Here is a 20,685-nt window from a genome sequence, read left to right on the forward strand (position 1 = left end):
CAAATGCGTATTGCGACGCAACTAATTCTGGTGCGTTTCCACTGACACCCAGCCGTGTACCCTTGCCGTGCGTCTTTCTCACTTTCATCATGGCTGTAAGGCGCGACAGTAGTCGTACGTACGACGAAACTCAATCCCCGCTTTCATTCTCCCCGCCGCCCCTGCCACACCTCCTCTCATTGTTCACTCTTCTTTGGTTTTTATTCAAATACGGAAATGAACGCATCGCAAAAGCAGAGGGTTGCGGTACCTGCAGACAAAGAGAGAGAGGGGAAGGGAGGGGGGGGGGGGGGAGTGGGGAGAGGGGAGAAGACCATGAACGTTAGATTCAGAGGTGGGGGGGGGGTTGGGTCACCATGATGAGGACACCGAATGGGCATATCCTACAAAGAAATGTCAATCGAGGACAGGAGCAGAGACGTGTGTGTGTGTGTGTGTGTGTGTGTGTGTGTGTGTGTGTGTGTGTGTGTGTGTGTGTGTGTGTGTGTGTGTGTGTGTGTGCCTGTGTGCATTTTATGGTGGAGCACCTCTAGTGTAAACCGAGGAGAGATTCCTTCTAGGTCAACAATGGCCTGAGTCAATGTCTTCTCCTAATGTCAACATATCAAAAATTGATGTAGCAACATTTGTTCGGGTTGGACAAATCTGTAAGTGACATTTTGAGACTGTGCGTCAGCACAATGGAATGTGCTGCTACTTAGGCCAAACCTGTGAAGCTTTGGTCTGGTAAATGTCATTATTATTAGTATTATTGCCATCAACATTATTTTTGTGATAAGAGAATGCAGCCAAATGCCAAAGTGTCACCCTGTGACCGGGTGGTCACAGGGTGTCCTGCCCGAACAATTAAGGACATCACTGAAACGCTTTGTTTGCATTGAAGCTGATTGCTGTCATCGTTTGGTGCAGCATGCTGAATTCACAGTTGTAATTAGCCAGGACGAAGACAGGAAGTAGCAGGTAGAGTTAGGAGTTGTGTGGCTCTTTCACACTGAAATAACAAATAATCCTGACTCGCCAATGAGAGAGTGCATTTAGTTTATTTGCTTCTTGAAGAACTCTGTGCCACTTAAGTTGTGAACTTAAAAAGTGTGTTCATCTCTGTGGCTACTTTTTCAGGTATGTTGGTATATAAATCCCCATAATGATGTACCAGGGACTAGACTAGATAGCATACGGCTTGCTGAACGTGTGTATACCACTGGTCATTTATCCTGAACCCTGCTGCACGTGATCAATTACATAGGAGTGGTAGTTGGCATGCTGAATTCAGCATTAGATATGCCTGCAAGGATCCATATCTCTTTGCTGAACGGCTTATAGGTAAGGCAGACTGGCAGACAATCTAGCCGACAACCAAATATTTGTTTTTGACTTGCAAACTCTTACGTGTGCTAAGACAATTGGCTCCATTGTCCGATGTTTTGCTAGCATGCCATCTCACAGATACTCTGGGACAAAGTATGCCAAACTCACTGACAGAATGACCATTAGGTTTCCAGGACGACAACAACAAAGTTTTACTATCATTGAGCTTTCCTCAACACCACAGGCTCAATATTTTCCCAACATTTCAGAACTGCTTGCAATTCAGACTCAGATAGCATGAATTCAGGAATAGTGTTCCCAAACACACTTAGCCAAAACCACAACGTGTCAGTCACGGTCCATTCCAGGCGCAGTCTCATTAGCTCCAAGAAACACTTTTTAATTGCTGTTGCAAAATGGCGTCTGCCTTTTGATATCGGTTGCTTCCCAGAATGTTGGCTAGTCAATACAGGAAATACCCTTTGAGGACACCATCAAATGTTTTTTTTGTCCAGCCAGCATACCTCACGGTAACAACCATACACACAGACACACACACAAACAAACACACACACACGTACACACACACCGGTTTCTACTTTCATCAATACATTGATGAAACTAGAAACCCAAGAAGTAGTGCCATTATCATCCATATGTTGAGGATAACTTCAAATTCACTTCATAGCTACAGCATTTAGTGTGTGTCCCGCACGCACCTATGCATGCACGCACACGCAGACACACACACACACACACACACCCACACACACACACACACACACACACACACACACACACACACACACACACACACACACACACACACACACACACACACACACACACACACACACACACACACAAAGCACGCACACACAAAGCATGCATCACACACATTTGTCCACTCTTTCTTCCACTCAAACTTGTATCTGTTGAGCTGCCGAGCTGTTGGTGTGTAAACAGCAGCTGGCAAGTGGGAGGGAGCTGTCCAAGGTGCTGGCGGTGCAGAGAAGCAGTGCCCGCCTGTGTGGACGGTCTCTGGCCGTGGTGCTGATTTCAAAGGAAACAAGTGCTGTGTGGCCAGTGGCCACGTTCTCCTCCACCACACTCGCACATGGTCCATGGTTAGCCAGGACAAAACACTAAATAAAGCCAGCAATTTTTATACTAATCATGAATCACTATTTAGTGGCATTTTTATGGCAACATATTCGATGTTCAGTATGTTCTTATTGTGTATTATTGTATATTTTCTTTTTTTGTATCTTGCTAAATGTGGTCTCTCTTAAAGGGGTAGTGGATTTTGATGAACTACCCCTTCCAACACAACTATTATCCACCACCACCACAAAGTCCTTCTTCTAACCCTTCCCTCCCCTCGTGTTTCCTTTACCATTATCATGTTGTCCTCCTCCCCCAGTCTCTCTCAGTCCTCTCTACTCTACTTCCCCTCTCTTTCCCTCTCTGTCAGCCTCTCTACTTAATGTTGATACGAAATGTGGATGAGCGAGAGTGTGAGCAAGAGGGTGAGAGAGAGTGTGAGCAAGAGAGTGAGAGAGAGTGGGAGAGGGAGCGTGAGAGGGAGTGTTAGAAACAGAGTGAGAGAGAGTGTTAGAAAGAGAGTGAGAGAGAGTGGGAGAGGGAGCGTGAGAGGGAGAGGGTGCCCCAGAAATAAGACCATAAATAAGAAATCAAGGGCCTTTTCTGTCCCGCCACATTACATGCCTTTGACGTATGCTTTCTGCAGTGGTATTACTCACTACCCTCAAATCAATGCTCTAATCTTTCTCCGCTGCAAGATTGATTTCCTTGCCCGCAATGGCAGCAGCGAAGCCGCTCCCAGAGTGGATGATAGGGGGGGCCCGACTAAATACTGTGGTGGGGCTGATGGTCGGTGGTTAGGCTTAACTGAGGGGGGCGGGGTCCCCTCTTCCGTATCGAATGCTTAAAAGGTTGAGTTTATTGGTGATTATAGTATATATATACACTATATATATATATATAGAGAGAGAGAGAGAGAGAGAGAGAGAGAGAGAGAGAGAGAGAGAGAGAGAGAGAGAGAGAGAGAGAGAGAGAGAGAGAGAGAGAGAGAGGGGGAGAGGGGGAGAGGGGGAGAGAGAGAGGGGGAGAGAGAGAGCGAGAGAGAGAGGGAGAGAGAGAGAGAGAGGGGGGAGAGAGGGAGAGAGAGAGAGGGGGGGAGAGGGAGAGAGAGAGAGAGGGGGGTGGGAGAGAGAGGGGGAGAGAGAGAGAGATGGGGGGGAGAGAGAGAAGAGAGAAAGAGATGGGGGGAGAGAGGGGGGGGGGGAGAGAGAGAGAGACAATTCAGGACCTCCTTTTCGGGAGGATAGTTGGATCTTTGTTATACTGTTATTGAGCTATAACACAAGCTGCTGTTTAGGTTGTTTCTTTTGGCGGTGATCAAATGAAATGCATTGCTCATTTCCAAGGCTCTGTTGCAGTTGTGTTTCTGCTGAGGGTGGGATGCAGGACGTCCTTGGCGTGCTTGCTCAGCTGGGGATTGTACGCAATTCAATATTTATTTAAGTCCAATAAACATTGCGAGTTCTGTTGTTGGACTGTTATGCTGTTGCGATGATTACTGAGTATATCGAGTAAGTTCTTTTTTTATCTTTATCTTAGTATACCACAAACCCTAACTTTGTTTTTTACAAACCTTTTGCAAATGTGATGAGGAGAAAAAAATTGTATTTTAATACTAAACTTCAACAATGGCTTTATAAGCAGCTGTGAACACTAGCAAAACCAGCTGGCTAAGCTAACGAGTAGCATACAATAATTAAAGTTCTCATCTTAAATAAAAAGGCAGAGCAGATGGGCGAATGGTGCGACAACAGTATAGGAATACGCAGCACTTAAACACATGCACGTGCACATACACACACACACAAGGAATCAACGGCCACACTACTATTCAACCTCCTTAACAAGTGGGCCGAAAAGGAAAACCACTGGGGGTTCATGGGCCACACAGAGTAAAACTACGTGAATGAATCGCTACAAATAAATCGTACTTAAAGTTGTGTTAACTTAATATATATAATGCTACTACATGGAATAAACTTATCAGACGCATTCCTTCCTTCTTCACTTTTAGTCGTATCATTATAAAAGATTTTGTTCTCACATATTTTGGACACGTATTTAGAATTCAACAATGTTGTTTGAATCATCACAAAACAGAACTACTGTACATGAGACATTTTGAGAAAGTGAGTCAGTGAGAAAGATTGCACTGCCTTGTTTGCCTAGTTTGGCTCATCCTGAGACACTCATGCAGCTTCTCATGGAGCAACGTGCCCTTGTTCTGATGGCATTCATATGAGAAAAGCTATACTCACACGTATCGGTTGAGCCAAACATTGTCAGAATAAGTGATGCCAGTTCCTGATTGTGGGCTACTGATACTGGCTAGTATCACCGGCTACACACAGAAACCTGATTTGCATGCAACTATGTCTCTCCTTTTATTTTATTTATTTTTTGCATGCAACCTCTTGTGGGCCAGAAAAAAAGTAAGAGGGGCCGCATTTGGCCCACGGGCCGTTAGTTGAATAGGCCTGCCTTAGAATCTGATCTGTTTTGTTTAGAATTGGTCATTGTGATGGGATTTTAGATCTCAGTCCATCCACTACAGTCCTAATTAGGGATGGGCAAAATGATTCTTTTCCGGGAACTAGTTCTTTCAGTTCAGTTCACTATAACGATTTGTTTATTTGATTCGTTCATTTTGATTCGTTCGTTACGTCAGATTACATCTTAAAAAAAATTAAAAATAAAAAAATAAAAATTTATAATTTTTTAAATTGGTCGTGGGTCCGGATAGGACCGTCAAGACCGCAGTCCGCCGTTTGGAGATGCCTGCTATTTAGTATGTCGAACGTCCCACCAATATTTATACCACTTGCTTACTCTCTATATTTCATTCATGGTTTTACATTTATAATTTTATTTTACTTTACATTTAATTCTTCATTGTTCAGGCATTACAGAACTTGCATGGTCATAAATAAAAAATACGAACTGCAGTTTAATCTCTTTGTTTGTTCTTAAATTGACGTAGAATGGAGCAAAGACTCCTGGGATTGGGAAATGCGTTTATCCAATAAACAGATGGAGGTCAAGTATATTTTTTCGAAAAAATGTAGGGGGATATATGAGTCGAATGGTATGACCCAAGATACGTCAGAGAGAGAAAGCGCGCATATTCGACGGTACCGCCTTGTCATTGGTTTACCCAGGTGCCATTCCAACAACATTGCTACCTCTCATTGGCTGAATCTTTGAGGAAGTTGTAGACTCAATCAATATAAGTCGCGGGGAGACGGAGCTCTGTTCGTTTGTATATTTTATTTACGTGACCATATGTTTGGTTGATGTTAAAAAAAAAGAATCAAAGAACCAGTTCTTCTTGTTTTGGGGAACCAGTTCTTGTCGTTCACGTTCGGGATTCGTTCGTTGTAACGAATCAGTCGCGACCGACACATCCCTAGTCCTAATGCAATAGACCCGTATCACAGAGGCCTCATCGTAGGATAAACGCAGGTGTCACTCATAATACGTATTATGGTTTTTCTCCTTTTATGTACCAGTATCCAGGTAGTCAACAAGTAAAGTTAAGTCTACAACCGGTGCCCTGGTTCATGAAAGGAGCACACACCTGTGTTTGTCTTAGGATGATAAAAATAGGGTCCATAATACTTGTTTCCCTTCTGCCTCAGAGTCCGACCCGTTTAACATGCTAGACGACTGCACAGGCCTGCTTATACTGACGTGGGGAAACAAATCAAATAACCCCCTAAAGGCTTGGATGCTTGTAAAGAAGATGTCCCATTCCTCCCCTCCTTCCCGTTACACAGAGGAGCAGAACCGGTGACCTTTGATGACTTCTTCTGACCTTTTTGCTGAGACAAATGCATCACTTCACGTCATATTTCATCCCGATTGTCATATCCACTGCATCCTCCTGCACTGTCCCCCCTCCCATTCCACGCAGTGTTTCAGCCAGGCGTCGTCGTGTTCAGGGGTCACCCCTTCAGTGTCCGTCCGTACGTCCCCTTTCGCCGCTCGGCTGAGATGGCGTGCTGCTGGGGAGCGGGCCAATGGTGGAGCGCGGGCGCTGTAGGTCTTATCTAACCTCACGTCCCTCATTACACAGCACCCTCACATCCGAGACTCCCCCTCTCATGAGGTCTCTCTCTCTCTCTCTCTCTCTCTTTCTCTGTCTGTCTGTCTGTCTGTCCGTCCGTCCGTCTGTCTGTCCGCCTATCTGTGTCTCTCTCTCTCTCTCTCTCTCCCTCTCTTGCTCTCTGTCTGTCTGTCTGTGTCTCTTGCTCTCTCTAACCTTCTCTGTCTGTCTATATGTCTCTCTCTCCCTCTCTCTCTCTCTCTCTCTCTCTCTCTCTCGCTTTCTCTCTCTTTTTCTCTCTCTCTCTGTCTGTCTGTCTGTCTCTCTCTCTTTCTCTCTCTCTCTCTCTCTCTCTCTCTCTCTCTCTCTCTCTCTCTCTCTCTCTCTCTCTCTCTCTCTCTCTCTCTCTCTATCTCTCTCTCTGTCTCTCCCTCTCTCTCTCTCTCTATTTGTGTCTGTCTGTCTGTCTGTCTGTCTGTCTGTCTGTCTGTCTGTCTGTCTGTCTGTCTGTCTGTCTGTCTGTCTGTCTGTCTGTCTGTCTGTCTGTCTGTCTGTCTGTCTGTCTGTCTGTCTGTCTGTCTGTCTGTCTGTCTCTCTCTCTCTCTCTCTCGCTCGCTCGCTCTCTCTCTCTCTCTCTCTCTCTCTCTCTCTCTCTCTCTCTCTCTCTCTCATATTACCTGTGCAGGAAGAGAACAAGCCAAGGCGTGTGTATGTGGAAGCTCAGTTTATGGATTGGCTGAGGTAATTGCGGTGGTTGGCTCAGTCAAGATGTGGTTCCTGCAGGTCAGATGTAACACCTCATCCCCCTCATCATATACCCGGCCACCCATGTATACACTCAACCTCACGGGACACTGAACACACAGGCTGCTCTAATCTATGTGCCCGCGGCGTTGGTCACCATACAGAGAATGCCCTTGAGCAAGCACTGACTCAATATCAAACCTCTTGTTTGCCTGTGGTCCACCAATGCAACCAGACTGGGTATTTATTCCCATAACTATGATCAGTCTTTGAAATGAATGGTTAGTGTCCTGAAGGAGCAATACATACATGTGTGGACATAAATGGAGGTCCACATGTATCACAAAGACTGGAGGCAAATGTAATGTTGAGGAGCCGTGTTGTGAGGTACTGGGGTTGCTAAGGAAACCCATAATTCCACCGTGTGTGTGTGTGTGTGTGGAATGTTTATATTGGAGGATAACCCCCTGAGAAGAACAATCACGCGTTCAATTGGGATACTTACACACAAATACACCCACGGAAATCTAAACTGAGTACAACAATTTCCCAGTGCCCACCTCACATCCACACACCTAGCCGTACGGATACGATTCTATATAGTATTGCATTTCACTGAATGGATAACGTGGCGCTTGCGTTCTGGCCCTGCTTCAGACAGCTTTAATATTAGCTATCACACGTGATCAGAACTGTATTATAATACCTATGCTTCTAACTATAATAGGGAACTATTAGATAGCTTGCCACCCTTCATGTCACTGCTCATTATGCATGTGCAACTGTGCCTGTGACAAATAAAGCTTTAAACTGGAGCAGAATAGAGGTGGGCAGCTGTGTGGGGCCGGAGAGGAACACCATGACGTTCCCCAGTCCTGCACTAGAAGGGACAGTTGAGTGCTCTTCATTGAATTTTGAAACCTTGCTGTGGAAGCAGAGCACACGTTTGATTCAAGCGGCGGCCATGGCTGCCTGTTTTTGAACCCTTGGTGGAAGCAACTAACGTGTCGTTTCACTGATGGACTGGCTCTCAGCGCTCGGCTTAACAGGGAATGTTCAGCATGTTAGGTCAGTGGGAAAATGCGATATCATTCTAGTTTTAAATAAGGGAATACAGCTTTTGTTCGGTGAGGGTCGTCGTGGCTAGTTTTATCTCAGGGTTATGTACTTAAGAGGGGAAGTTTAACAGTTTGATATCATTAGAAAGTTGTTAAGGATTGAATATTTGATTTTAGAGTTTGGGCCAAACTCGAGGACTAACTCGAGGACTAATTCCTGTCCTTGAGGAATGGATGATCTACCACTTTCACTGGTAGAAAAAGTTTCGGCAGAGCCATTAACGCAAAATCTAAGACTTACACACAACAGTTGTGTGTAAACCAAAGGGCCATTGCTATGGCTTTATTTTGTAATGCCTATGGTTTGATTACATCCTCCTTGCTGCCCTTGTTTGAGTATGTTATGGTTAGAAACTTGATAAAGCCAACATAATAACAATAGCCCTTTTTTTCTGTAGATGACAGCAGAGGCCATTTTCCGGCTGGTGAATGACCCTGTCCTGCCCTTCTACCCGTTGGACGTCGCTCTCGACGTACAGAACAAACTTAAAGGTGAGGCCATGGACACAGATGGAGGATACAGTGAGAATAATATAAGAGGGCAGGTTTTGGAAACCAGAATTCATATTCATAGTCAAAAAAATTATTTGACTAAGATTGACTGGTTGCTATTCAAGACACCAATATCCAGCAGATGCATACATACAACTGGTCATGTTATGAGGATGAAGTTAATTGTGATATTGGACAATCAAGCTGAATGTATCCACATTGGTGTATTCACTGATCGTCGTTACGGTAGGGGCTGATATGTTTCAGGTGTGAGTGTGTGTTTGTAAATGCTTATGTCTGACCCTGACAAATGCAGCTCAGCCTTTGCAGTTGCTCAGGACTTTTTGTTGGACACTGGTCGGAGCACTGCTGTGTGTGTGTGTGTGTGTGTGTGTGTGTGTGTGTGTGTGTGTGTGTGTGTGTGTGTGTGTGTGTGTGTGTGTGTGTGTGTGTGTGTGTGTGTGTGTGTGTGTGTGTGTGTGTGTGTGTGTGTGTGTGTGTGTGGTTGGCATGCACTTGGTGCATACACATGCACACACTACTGCGGCTGTCCCAAACTTCATGCAGTGGCATAACTCATTGCCATAGCTGGCAGCTTCATCAATCCCTGACCCACACCCACACACATACATAAAAACATAAAATGTTACGCATGCACAGGAACCACAATACCAAACATATGTCCACACACACACACACACACACACACACACACACACACACACACACACACACACACACACACACACACACACACACACACACACACACACACACACACACACACACACACACACACACACACAAAAGTCCATGACATACATCGTTCCACAAAAACATACGCAGACTTGTGACATTCATACAACCATACCAGATAAACAACAATTTGCTACACCATGCACGTGCTCTCAAACACACACACACACACACACACACACACACACACACACACACACACACACACACACACACACACACACACACACACACACACACACACACACACACACACACACACAAGCCCATAAGAATGATTGAGGGTGGATTCATTTGTTTGGCTGAGGGTATCGATCTCCCTGCACAGCCCTCATGACTCCCAGCCATGGTGACCTTGGGTCCTGCATTTGTAAAATTCACCTGGAGAGAAGCGGACTCCCCATCGCTCTTCCTTACCCTGGGCCACCTTGGATCCTCACAGCTGCTCATCCGCTTTCCTCTCTGCCCCTGTTGGTGTTGTTGTTGTTGTTGTTGTTGTTGTTGTGTCACTCGTATCAACATCCCCAGATTATGATCTCAATGCCATTTGTAGCATTATAGCAGTCTGTCTCTCTCTCTGTCTCTCTGTCTCTCTCTCGCTCTCTCTCTGTATTATATATTCTCATTTCATTGGCATGGAAAATAATCATTCACATTGCAAATCAGTCATAGAAAAAAGGACAACTTACCATTCTGAAAAAATCAAGGACATCTCCAAGTACAGTTGGACAAAGATTATTTTTGATGTAACAACCTACACAGGCACCGTCGGACGCCGGTAGCCTCCGGCAACTGTGCCGGTATACAGCACTGTTCAATTCCAAAACGTTGCCACACATGATTGGGTTTTTGTTGCCTTGGATGCCCTCTGCTCATCACCACGGGAGACAAATCGTACTGCTGTTAGTGTGCAATCCTGTGTTTCCCAACAGAAATGGCATTTTGCTTTTATCTGGAGTATTTTTCAAGCCCTTGCAGGTCCGAGGTCTTCCTGATGTATTTTTATAGCTGTCCGGAGGTTAAAGAAGAATTCTGTGTTGTCCGATCATTTTTGGTGTGAGTGACTAATGCGGACCACGTTTGCTGAATCTGTGTCCAGGGAGTGACAATGCTGGGGCCGTAATCCGTGGAAAAGGGCTGCGATGTCATCCTTTGGGTCAACAACGACCCGCTAATGTGCGTCCTCTAAAAGAGCATGTTGTTGGCACTGAATAGTTCAGGTTATTCTGACATTTTAGAAAGGTTTGTAACAGAGAATTAAAAAAAGACCTTTTTCTTGAACCTTTCCCTTGACCATTCTCTTTATCAGGCGATGCTGGCTGACCATGTATCTGGGACCTGTGTCAGGGATAATTTCTCAGTGGTCAACTATTCTGAGACTGTGTATTCTCATTATTTCACCCATGTGGAAGTTGTGTCTTCAATCCCATGCTGCCGTTGTATTCAAACTACGGTAAAACCGCAGCAAACCTGATCATGTGTCCGGTGTTGAGTAGGGCGTTGTCTTCCCACTGGATAAAAGCAAAAATCTTAAATGTATTTTCTGATGTTAATTATTCAGCAGTATTTGTAATTTTGTAATGTAAAAGCAGTTCAAGTGTATTACTTGCATTATTAAACTGTCTTGAGGATGTGTAAATTTCTCCCGTTTTCTCACCGATTTCCTGAACTGTTTCTCCCATTGGGTGGGAGATTCTTTCTTTCCACATTGTGAGCCAAAATAGTCGTATTCAGTCCCCTTAATCAAGCCATGCACCGATGTTCTCCTGAATATTAATATGACCTTTAAAAGAGCATGCGGAAGCCGGTGAATATCTGATGAATGCAAAGTGACGCGTTCACCCTCCCTCCGTGTGCAAGTGAAATGTGAAGGAGGTGGTTTATTAATGCTATGGCTTCCATCCACTCAAAAAGAGCTCCTCTCCCAGCAGGTCATCGAGGGGGGGGGCCTTCTTCAGTTCTATTGAAGAAGGCAGTGAGGCTATACCCACGAATATGGTCAACTAGTCTCCCTAATCATACTTGCAGAAGTCGTGCTATTACTAGTAGGACTTCTAGTCCCGAGATGAATGATGGACTACTAGTGACTCACTTATCATATTCAGTTAAATGTATGTTCTGCCGGGAACTAGGAAGCCTGGGATGCATTGTGATGGAATCTGGATAGTCTCTTAGTCTTTGATTTATGTATCTACCGATCCAACCGAATAAATAGTTGGCATATATGTGTCTCTATAATGCCATGGCCATACACTTAACCCTCAGAGCTGAAAGATCAGCTGTTGCGCACAGATATACACACACACACACACACACACACACACACACACACACACACACACACACACACACACACACACACACACACACACACACACACACACACACACACACACACACACACACACAGCTACACATACACGTGCACACACACATATGTATGACATCTTAACAATGAAATCTCAAAATGGCTGTGTGTATTGGACAGGCACAAAGGCTTGTGTGCACCCAAACCATGCATGTAGTTATGAGGCTGAGGGAGAGAGAGGGAGAGAAAGAGAGAGAGGGAGAGCGAGAGGGACGGACGAGGGGCTAGAGCTAGACGCGCCCTCCCTCACATACAGGGACATACTGTACCTATTTCGACGCAGGGTGGCGTTGTAGATAGATTCCTCCCTTGTTGTTTTTTAGTTCCGTTCCCCCATGCTCCGTCTATGCATGCAAGAAGCCCCCCCCCGACCCCCAGGCATTAACGTCTGGATGGAGTGGTTAGCCGCCCAGCCGGCTGAGACTAATGGACAGATTATGACCTGTGAGAAAGGGAAAGCGAGAGCAAAGCGAGGGAGAGAGTAAGGTGTGGCGCGAGATGAAGTGAGAGGGAAGGAATGAGAGATGAAGGATTATCACACCTGCCTCCTCCCCTAGCGTGTCACTTTGTCTCTCCCACGTGGTCTCCCTCTTATCACTCCCCCTCCGACCCCCGCGTGCACACTCCTCCCTCTCTGATGTATGATTTTAGAAGCCATGTGCTTCGGTTTAGGTTTATGGGATGACTTTCCTTGGGCACAGCCACCCGATAATATCTCCATTCACACCTCAACTCTTGTGTCTGTGTTTGTGTGTGAACGTGGTGGGTGGGTGGGTGTGCATGTCTTTGTGTGTGTTTGTGTGTATTTGTGTGCGTGTCTATATGTGTGGATGTCCTCCAGTGTTTTCCAGTGTATTATTTTCAAACACAGCAGTATTCAAAACATCCAGTCATGAAGAGAACCCAGATTGAACAAGCAGAACTAATCGCATCCTTTGCATTTTTCACTCTGAACATGCCCTTGGTTCAGTCTGAACCCAGCAAGCCTCTTCATTAAACCAGCCCTGGCACTAAGTGGCAAGACTGCCTTTGTTTGTCAATGAGGAAATCAAAGAGCAGCAAAAAACAGACCTGCCCCTGGAAATTAACTGAATGTTGCTGAGAATATCAAAAGGAGGATTGTGTGTATGCACACCTTCCAGTATTTATAGTACAGGCTTGTACCTTGTGTATTTATATATTTATATGTTTCAAAAGAACTAACTTTAATATGATAGATCTATTTGCAGTTCCAACCGGCTAGCTGCTTGGAGGAGCTTTTAATGTCGATGTCATACTTAAGACAAAGTGCTTAAACCCAGGACATAAAATTCTACATCTAATTCTAAGTCAGCCAGTGTTCACAAAAATATTGTCGCCCCCTTTCCCTCATCTCCATCAACTGTGGGACAATTTTGTCCCGTGAGCCTTCCCACTACACAGTACCACGGCCCAATACAAAGGCAATTGGGTGCCGTGCCTTGCATAATCAATAGTGTCCAATGGGGCCTTACCACAAGTTTAACACTAGATCATGAGACTTGTTGACAGCCAGACTGTGTGTGTGTGTGTGTGTGTGTGTGTGTGTGTGTGTGTGTGTGTGTGTGTGTGTGTGTGTGTGTGTGTGTGTGTGTGTGTGTGTGTGTGTGTGTGTGTGTGTGTGTGTGTGCGCGCGTCTGGGGAGGGAAGGGTATAGAGACAATGGTGCTTGTTTAAGCTTATGAAATCATGGCTAGCCTTTCTGACTCAGTTAGGGTCGACTTAGTTCAGGAGGTAGAGCGGGTAACCGGAGGGTTGCGCGTTTGTTTCCCGGCTCTCCCCCTAGCTGATCGTTGAGGTGTCCCTGAGCAAGAGACCTAACCTTAACTGCTCCCGACAAGCTGGCTGCCGCCTTGCATGGTTGACTCACTTAAATGTAAATGTAAATGTATTCTTACTTTGCCTTGCATACAATATTTATGTACAGTATGTTCATACATGTAATATAAATCTATATATGTAGATTTAAATTATGGTTGGCTGATCACCCCATTATGAGGGCATAAGTTTGGAAAAGGGAAAAACATAATTTAATTTGAAGCAATCTCAAATATATATATATATATATTATATATATATATATATATATATATATGGGGTTGATTTTTGAGATTGGTTCAAGGTCTGTTCATTAGTACTAGGCTCACTCAGAGCGTATGTAGTTATGCAAGACCCCCTCTAAATCATTAATCTAGAACCATCCCATAATAATATGTAGCTAGCTACCTCTGATTACACTGATTCAAAGGAGCAAAGGTAGAAAAAAATAGTGAATATTTGCTGATTTATGTCCGTAAAAACCTCCCGATTCATGAACCACAAACAATTGACCGGAGCACTTTAAATGTGTAAGCACAGACAAATGCCCCCATGATGAACCAAAACCCACAAAACACATACACAAGGGGGGCCACACGCACTCACACACAGGCAGAGAGAAAATATATACTTAGAGACCCAGCATGCCTTCAACCGCCCACAGCCACGTGCGTACGCACACACACACATCATGCAAGTGCACGCACACCAACGTGCACAGACACACGCACACAAACTCACACGCCTGCGCCAAGCACAGACACCCATACGTCCCCAAGTGTCAAAAGCAGTGATGGATTACAACAATCAAACAATATTTCATGAGTCCCAGATGGTTGAGAGGAGCCAAAGCCATTTAACTTTGTAGAAAAGAACGGCTCTCTTTGTCTATTTCTGTCCCCGCTTTCCTCCTCTTTCTCTCCGCACTGCTCTCCCGTCTCTGATGACTCACACAGTTCCCATCCCACCGTGTCACACTCTGTCACCTTAATGTCCCCGCTGTTATATACACATGCTCACACACACACACACACACACACACACACACACACACACACACACACACACACACACACACACACACACACACACACACACACACACACATTCACACACATGCTTGAAGCATCTTGAACTGACTAACAAATACAAGCCTAATTCTAAATGAGAAAGATTGAATGTAGGCCACATTTTGCCAGATTAATTTTCTTTGGATTTCTATGTTTTAAACAAATATTATATGTCAGGATGAAAGAAAGCATACTCCAGACGATCGTCATCCAATACCCCTGAGCTGCAGGATTCTCAAGATACTTGTTTGTACCTTTAATGTTTGCCTTTGGTTTGCATGGTTGGTTTCAAATTTAAATATAGGTGATGAGCAGGGGGATTTCAGTTGTAAAGGCTCCAGGGGAGACGCACATTCAGCAATTATTTATTTGCAAACATCTTTCTGTATTAAACCAGCAAAACCTGTGTCAGAATCCAACTTATCATAGCCCAGTACAACTGTCTGTGTGTGAGCACGGACTGGGCCGTTATAATGTATCCCATTGGAACAGACATTTAATCTTTTTATGACTTACTTCAACATACTTTGTTTGTGTTCAATGGAATTTCTTTTTTTTATGTGTATTGAAATCAAGTCCAACGTTGAATACAAATAGCTATCTCACTATCGCTCGCTATTCTTTTCACTATAAGCCAGACGTGATGGAATAACATCATTGGCTTCTCATGCTACTTTGCAGAAGTTGTGGCACCGTTAAAATGCAATCAAGTGTTCATAGTCCCAATCAATGAGGTGAGAGAGAGAGAGAGAGCTTGCGTTGGTTATGTGCAAATCACCCTGCTACTTCCAAATGGAGGAGAATCTGTTGTGATTTTGTCTTTCAGGGAAGTAATGGTGAATAAATGAATCAAATATGATGCTTTCAGAAAGTGAAATAGATGCATGCATTTAAGTCAGAAAGTTTTACGTTGGGGCGTAAACATTGTGTATGTTTTCAAGCTTGTTCTTTCTGGAAAACGTATATAAAGTGGTCCTGTGAATAATGTTTAAATTCTGCTTTACTTGTGCCAAACTATGTCTGCAAATAACTTGAACTTGTGATACTACACATTGACATTTAGAAAGTGTGTGGAAGATATTAACTAGGTCTACACATACAACACTGCATGATTATAACTATATTATGTAAATACAAACAATCAACTCAAAAGCTGTGTAAAGCAACTTTTTTTTAACTGACCTGCATTCAAGTGAGTTTGTCAAATAACACATGCTATTTCCTTAATGTGCAGTGGAGAAAGGACCAGTAGAGGAGAAGGTCGGCAGGTGAGACACGAAGGAGGTCATTTTAATTAACTTTAGGAACACTTGTGAGAGTGTGAAGACCATAGTGAATGGAAAGGGATGAAAGGTAGCGATTTCAGTCCCTGGTCGGAATAGATGAGGTCGGCCAAGAGGGAAAGCGAAAAGGGAGGTGGATGCAGTGTTGAAGGACTCAACATAGGGGGTGGAGTTGGGCTGAAGAGATGAATAAGACAAATGTCTCCTCCCCCTCTCTGTTTCTCAACCTGAGCCAGCCACATGTAGTAGCCAGAAATAACTTCCTTACACCAAGATTCTGACACAAGAGTTTTTGCAAGATGCTCGGTGCCATAAACACACGGTCTGTTGCATGTTGATCTAAACGTGACCATTTCTGAATGTTTTCTTCTCTTAACTCTTCTCTGTGTGTGTGTGTGTGTGTGTGTGTGTGTGTGTGTGTGTGTGTGTGTGTGTGTGTGTGTGTGTGTGTGTGTGTGTGTGTGTGTGTGTGTGTGTGTGCGTGCAGCGGTCAGCATGCCACCCCCTGCCCTGCTGTCCTGGGCCACCTCTCTGCGGGACAGGGCCGCCTTCCTCCAGTCTGAAACCATGAGGCCGGCCAACGACCCCAAAGAGCGGGAGCCGTCCCACGTGCGCATGCTCAACGACGTGCTCCGCGACCTGGAGAAGAGCTTTGTGGTGCCGCACGCCCCCCCCGGAGTCTACAGGTAACCACTACAGCTGCCTGACCGCGGAGGGCACCATCAGCCCAAAAGTGTGCTGGTTGTGGGCATGTTTAGATGGAGACGAGAGAACAACACACAATACGTTCATCCCGGATTTCCTGCAAGATCTGAAGGTTAAACTGAGTGGAAGGATTTCGATTATTCCCCTGGGGTGGGTTTGTTGGTCAGTGTGTGTGTGTGTTTGTGAGCATGAATGTGTGTACATGTGTGTGTGTGTGTGTCTGTGTGTCTGTGTGTTTGAGTGAGTTTGTGTGTGTGAGTGAAGGAGATTGACTGTTGTCTCACGCACAAGACTAAACCAACACACACACTGCAAATGTGCTGTGTGCGTGTGTGTGTTGTGTCAGGACAGCCATTCTTCGTTATAGTGAGCCCACTCCGCCAACTCTAACACTGCCAACTTCCACATCCTCATCTGCTATTTAGCTTTTGTCCCAGTTACTAGATTGCGCGAGAATGAATGGGTTCCTGTTTCTGCGTTATTCACAGTTTATGGTGGTAATAGACATGTTAATTGTGCTCGACTGCCATTAGCAGCCAAGCTAAAATTAGCTGCTCCATCATGCTCAGAAAGCATTACCGCCTAATGGCCCTCGTTTATAAAGTATGTTAGCATTTCCTCACCGTAGAGGGACAATTACAACAGGGACGATTGATAGCTGTAGAAAGTGTTTACATCTGACATGTATTTTTGTGTTTCCAGGGTCACTAGGGCATAGACTACAAGTCTAACTACTTCAATAGGTCTATATTTGACGTTTATATGTAAACACTGCATGTAGCTATAGCCAAAGTTCAATCAGGAGGGATTTTCCAGGGATTTGTTGTTTTCCCTCTATCAACGAAGGAGGGCAGCTCTACATGTAGCCTACATGTAACCTACATGTAGCCTACATGTAGCCTACATGGCTCTCTGACCCTGTCCGTTCTGACAGAGAATGTATGTCCATACGCGGTGGCCAAGCGCGGGAGCCTACATAGGACTCTGTAGGCTCTCTGTATGTCTGTAGGCCTATGTCAATTTCCTCAACAAGCATTCATCCTATGGATGTGTTGGACCAAAGGAACTGCAGTGTCCAGTGTGAACTTGTTTGGACGCGCAGATCTACTTGCTACCTACTTCTACTTATCTAAAAATGCGAGGGCATGCGGCCACAATTGCACCCTTTGCCCAAGACGGCCATTCATCCCCCGAGCGCAGCTCATTCATTCAAACCAACCATGGGTGAATAAATGAGCTGATGCCTGACATCAGCATCACCCCACTGCCCACAGTCGATCGCCACGGCCAGCAGGTGCATCAATCTAACAAATTAAATTGCAATAGCTTCAAAGAAATGCTTGCACCTAACCCATACGGCATTTTCTCCAGATCCGCAGGGCTTACGGGAGACCTATTGGAATCCGTCCACACTTCAGATTAAGAGGCAATTTCAAATTTCCAATTTCCCATGCCTGCTTGGCTCCCCTCCCCAGTGTTTGCAGTAACCCCACCCAGAAGGTGACCAGGGAGGAACGGTTGATTTTTGGCCTTCCTGTTCTACATCAGACCAGTAGCAAGCATCAATGTTTTCCCTTTAAACTTTTTCCTTCACTGCAACGGTCATGGCACCAAGCGTATCTGGCCATTATCTTCTAGAGATATCAGGGAATGTTTAGAATAACCCGCCCCAGTGGTAGGCCCGGTGCTATCGGGGGGAATGAGGGAGCCTGGCCTGCCCTCTGACACCCCCTTGCCCAGTCACAGTAAGCCGGCCCAATTCAGACGGGTCCGTACTAGGGCTTTGACTCCGAACTTCGTTATTCAAATATAATTTGAATATCAAAAAATAAATCAAAATTCAAACGAATTTATTAGAAACCTAATTAACCATTGGAACACGCAAGTCCGGTAACCATAGCAACGGCGGTAAACAAACCTCGCGAAGCCCAATCCAGGCCTTACTGAAGGCATTTAATGGTCAAAATATTATTAATACATATTCGAATATATTCGAATATTAATATTAATAAACAAACAAACTTCGAATATGATTTTTGGGCATAAGTCAAAGCACTAGTCCGTACGCGCGTTGTCTGGGGTTCCTTCTCGCCGACTTGGACTTTAGTATCACCAGTGTAACGCTGACTGTAATGAGCGTTCCTAATGACAGTCAGTGTAGTGAATGCAGTTGTCTGTTGCCTAAACTTGTAACGCGGGATTTCACTCGCGTGATGAGTGGAGTATGTCGATATGCACGTAATCGTAACAGTAGATACAATGTTAGAAAGTTGAGCAAAAACAGAGACAAACATTTGCAGTGAAATATTTTGGTCGGTCCTCAGAGATCCGTAGGCCGCCAATCAACACTGCTCCGCAGATGGGTCTGCCCAGTGGTGCCACATCTGTTTGGGATCAAATGGGACCAGTGTAAGCCTAATTGCCTCATTTTCTTCCGTAAGGGTAACTTCTGGTATAGAAAAAATGATTTATCTTCAGCTCGGCGTCAGTGGAGCTCACTTGATTGTGCTAAATAACATTAGAATATCCTCTGTGCTGGATCTCTCTGACAGCTTCTCATGGATCCAGTCTCTCTCTCAGTCTCTGAGCAGCTAGGATAGCCTACATACAAGTGATGGGCATCCCGTTTATCATAAGATGAATCCAGTGGTCCATCTACAACATTTAAATAATTAGAATAACGCAGTTCTTGACATGAAGCTTCGCTCCAACAAATAAAACTATCTATATTATCTATATTATTTCCGTCAGGCACACTGGTAACTAATGGCACTATAAGGTTCAACAATGCATGGCCAGTGGACCTCCGTCGAGGGTGTCTTTTGATTTGTGTATATTGTTGTAACTATCACCAAATTTATTAAAATGAGTACATGAGTTGGGCAACTCATTTTTACAATTACATCAATACAACCTTAAGTATCAACACAGAAGATAGACAAGATGCTGATTTTCTGCCCCAAACACATGTCAATCTCAAGTCAAATGTTCCACAAGGCTGTCGATCTTCGGGCTGCTCAACTTTGCATCCTTGACCTGACCTGCACAACATGCTATCTCGAGCTGAAGGCTGACGCTCCGACCGAATTTCGGGTCCGTATTTTGCTACTTGCCCACTGCACCGTCCGTCAACGGATGACGGAAGGCGTGGCTGACGGATGGGGGAGTAGTCTTTGCAGAGGCATCCATCATTAAGCCCGAGCATACGCGATCCGATTGGATGACGGATCTGTCACTGCCTGAAAAGTTGAACATTTTTCAACTTATTGACGGATCCAACGGAGCGGATGGATCCACAATGCATTGCGGCTCTGCCCCATTCAAAGTCAATGGGATCCGTCAACGGACGGATGCAGTGGGCAAGAGATGGTATTGCCTCCAATCTCCATTCGAACTTCATGGATCCATCTTCCTATGATGAATAATTTGATGGTGTCTAATTGCCAAATGTTGTTAAATCAATATATTGTACTAGAACTTGGATACTGGTAAACCCCTGATTGAAATATATTCATTTTCAGTAATTCAGAGTTAATTTACTGAGACACATAGACTCTTGTGTGCACACACAAACAAACACGTGCATATACACACACACACACGTACACTAAACCCCTCTGTTAACACACACGTGTGTGTTAACAGCTTTAAATGTGTCACCACACAGTCATGACAGTAGTGGATGGACGTGCAGTCGTATCATTAATCCTGTAAACACCCTTGTTATATGTTCAGATGGCTGTGGCCATTGAAAAAACAACAGAGCCCACCTTCTTGCCTACGATGTACGATTTCACAACACTGTACTGACTGTAGTGCAGTATATATAGACACATAAACACTGCAGCGGCAGGGT

The 20,685-nt window shown here is 44.7% G+C and overlaps 1 protein-coding gene across 1 annotated transcript in view; it reads left to right on the top strand.

The window, feature by feature from the left end:
• Positions 1-20,685, top strand: part of LOC130392767 (inactive N-acetylated-alpha-linked acidic dipeptidase-like protein 2) — a 154,567-nt gene that overhangs the window by 132,690 nt on the left and 1,192 nt on the right. The window contains exons 13-14 of the mRNA XM_056603267.1: positions 8,718-8,811; positions 16,612-16,810. Coding sequence (XP_056459242.1) covers positions 8,718-8,811; positions 16,612-16,810 — 293 coding nt within the window. The remainder of the gene's footprint in view (positions 1-8,717; positions 8,812-16,611; positions 16,811-20,685) is intronic.

Source organism: Gadus chalcogrammus, chromosome 12 (assembly GCF_026213295.1).
Source record: "Gadus chalcogrammus isolate NIFS_2021 chromosome 12, NIFS_Gcha_1.0, whole genome shotgun sequence".
Taxonomy (NCBI): Eukaryota; Metazoa; Chordata; class Actinopteri; order Gadiformes; family Gadidae; genus Gadus; species Gadus chalcogrammus.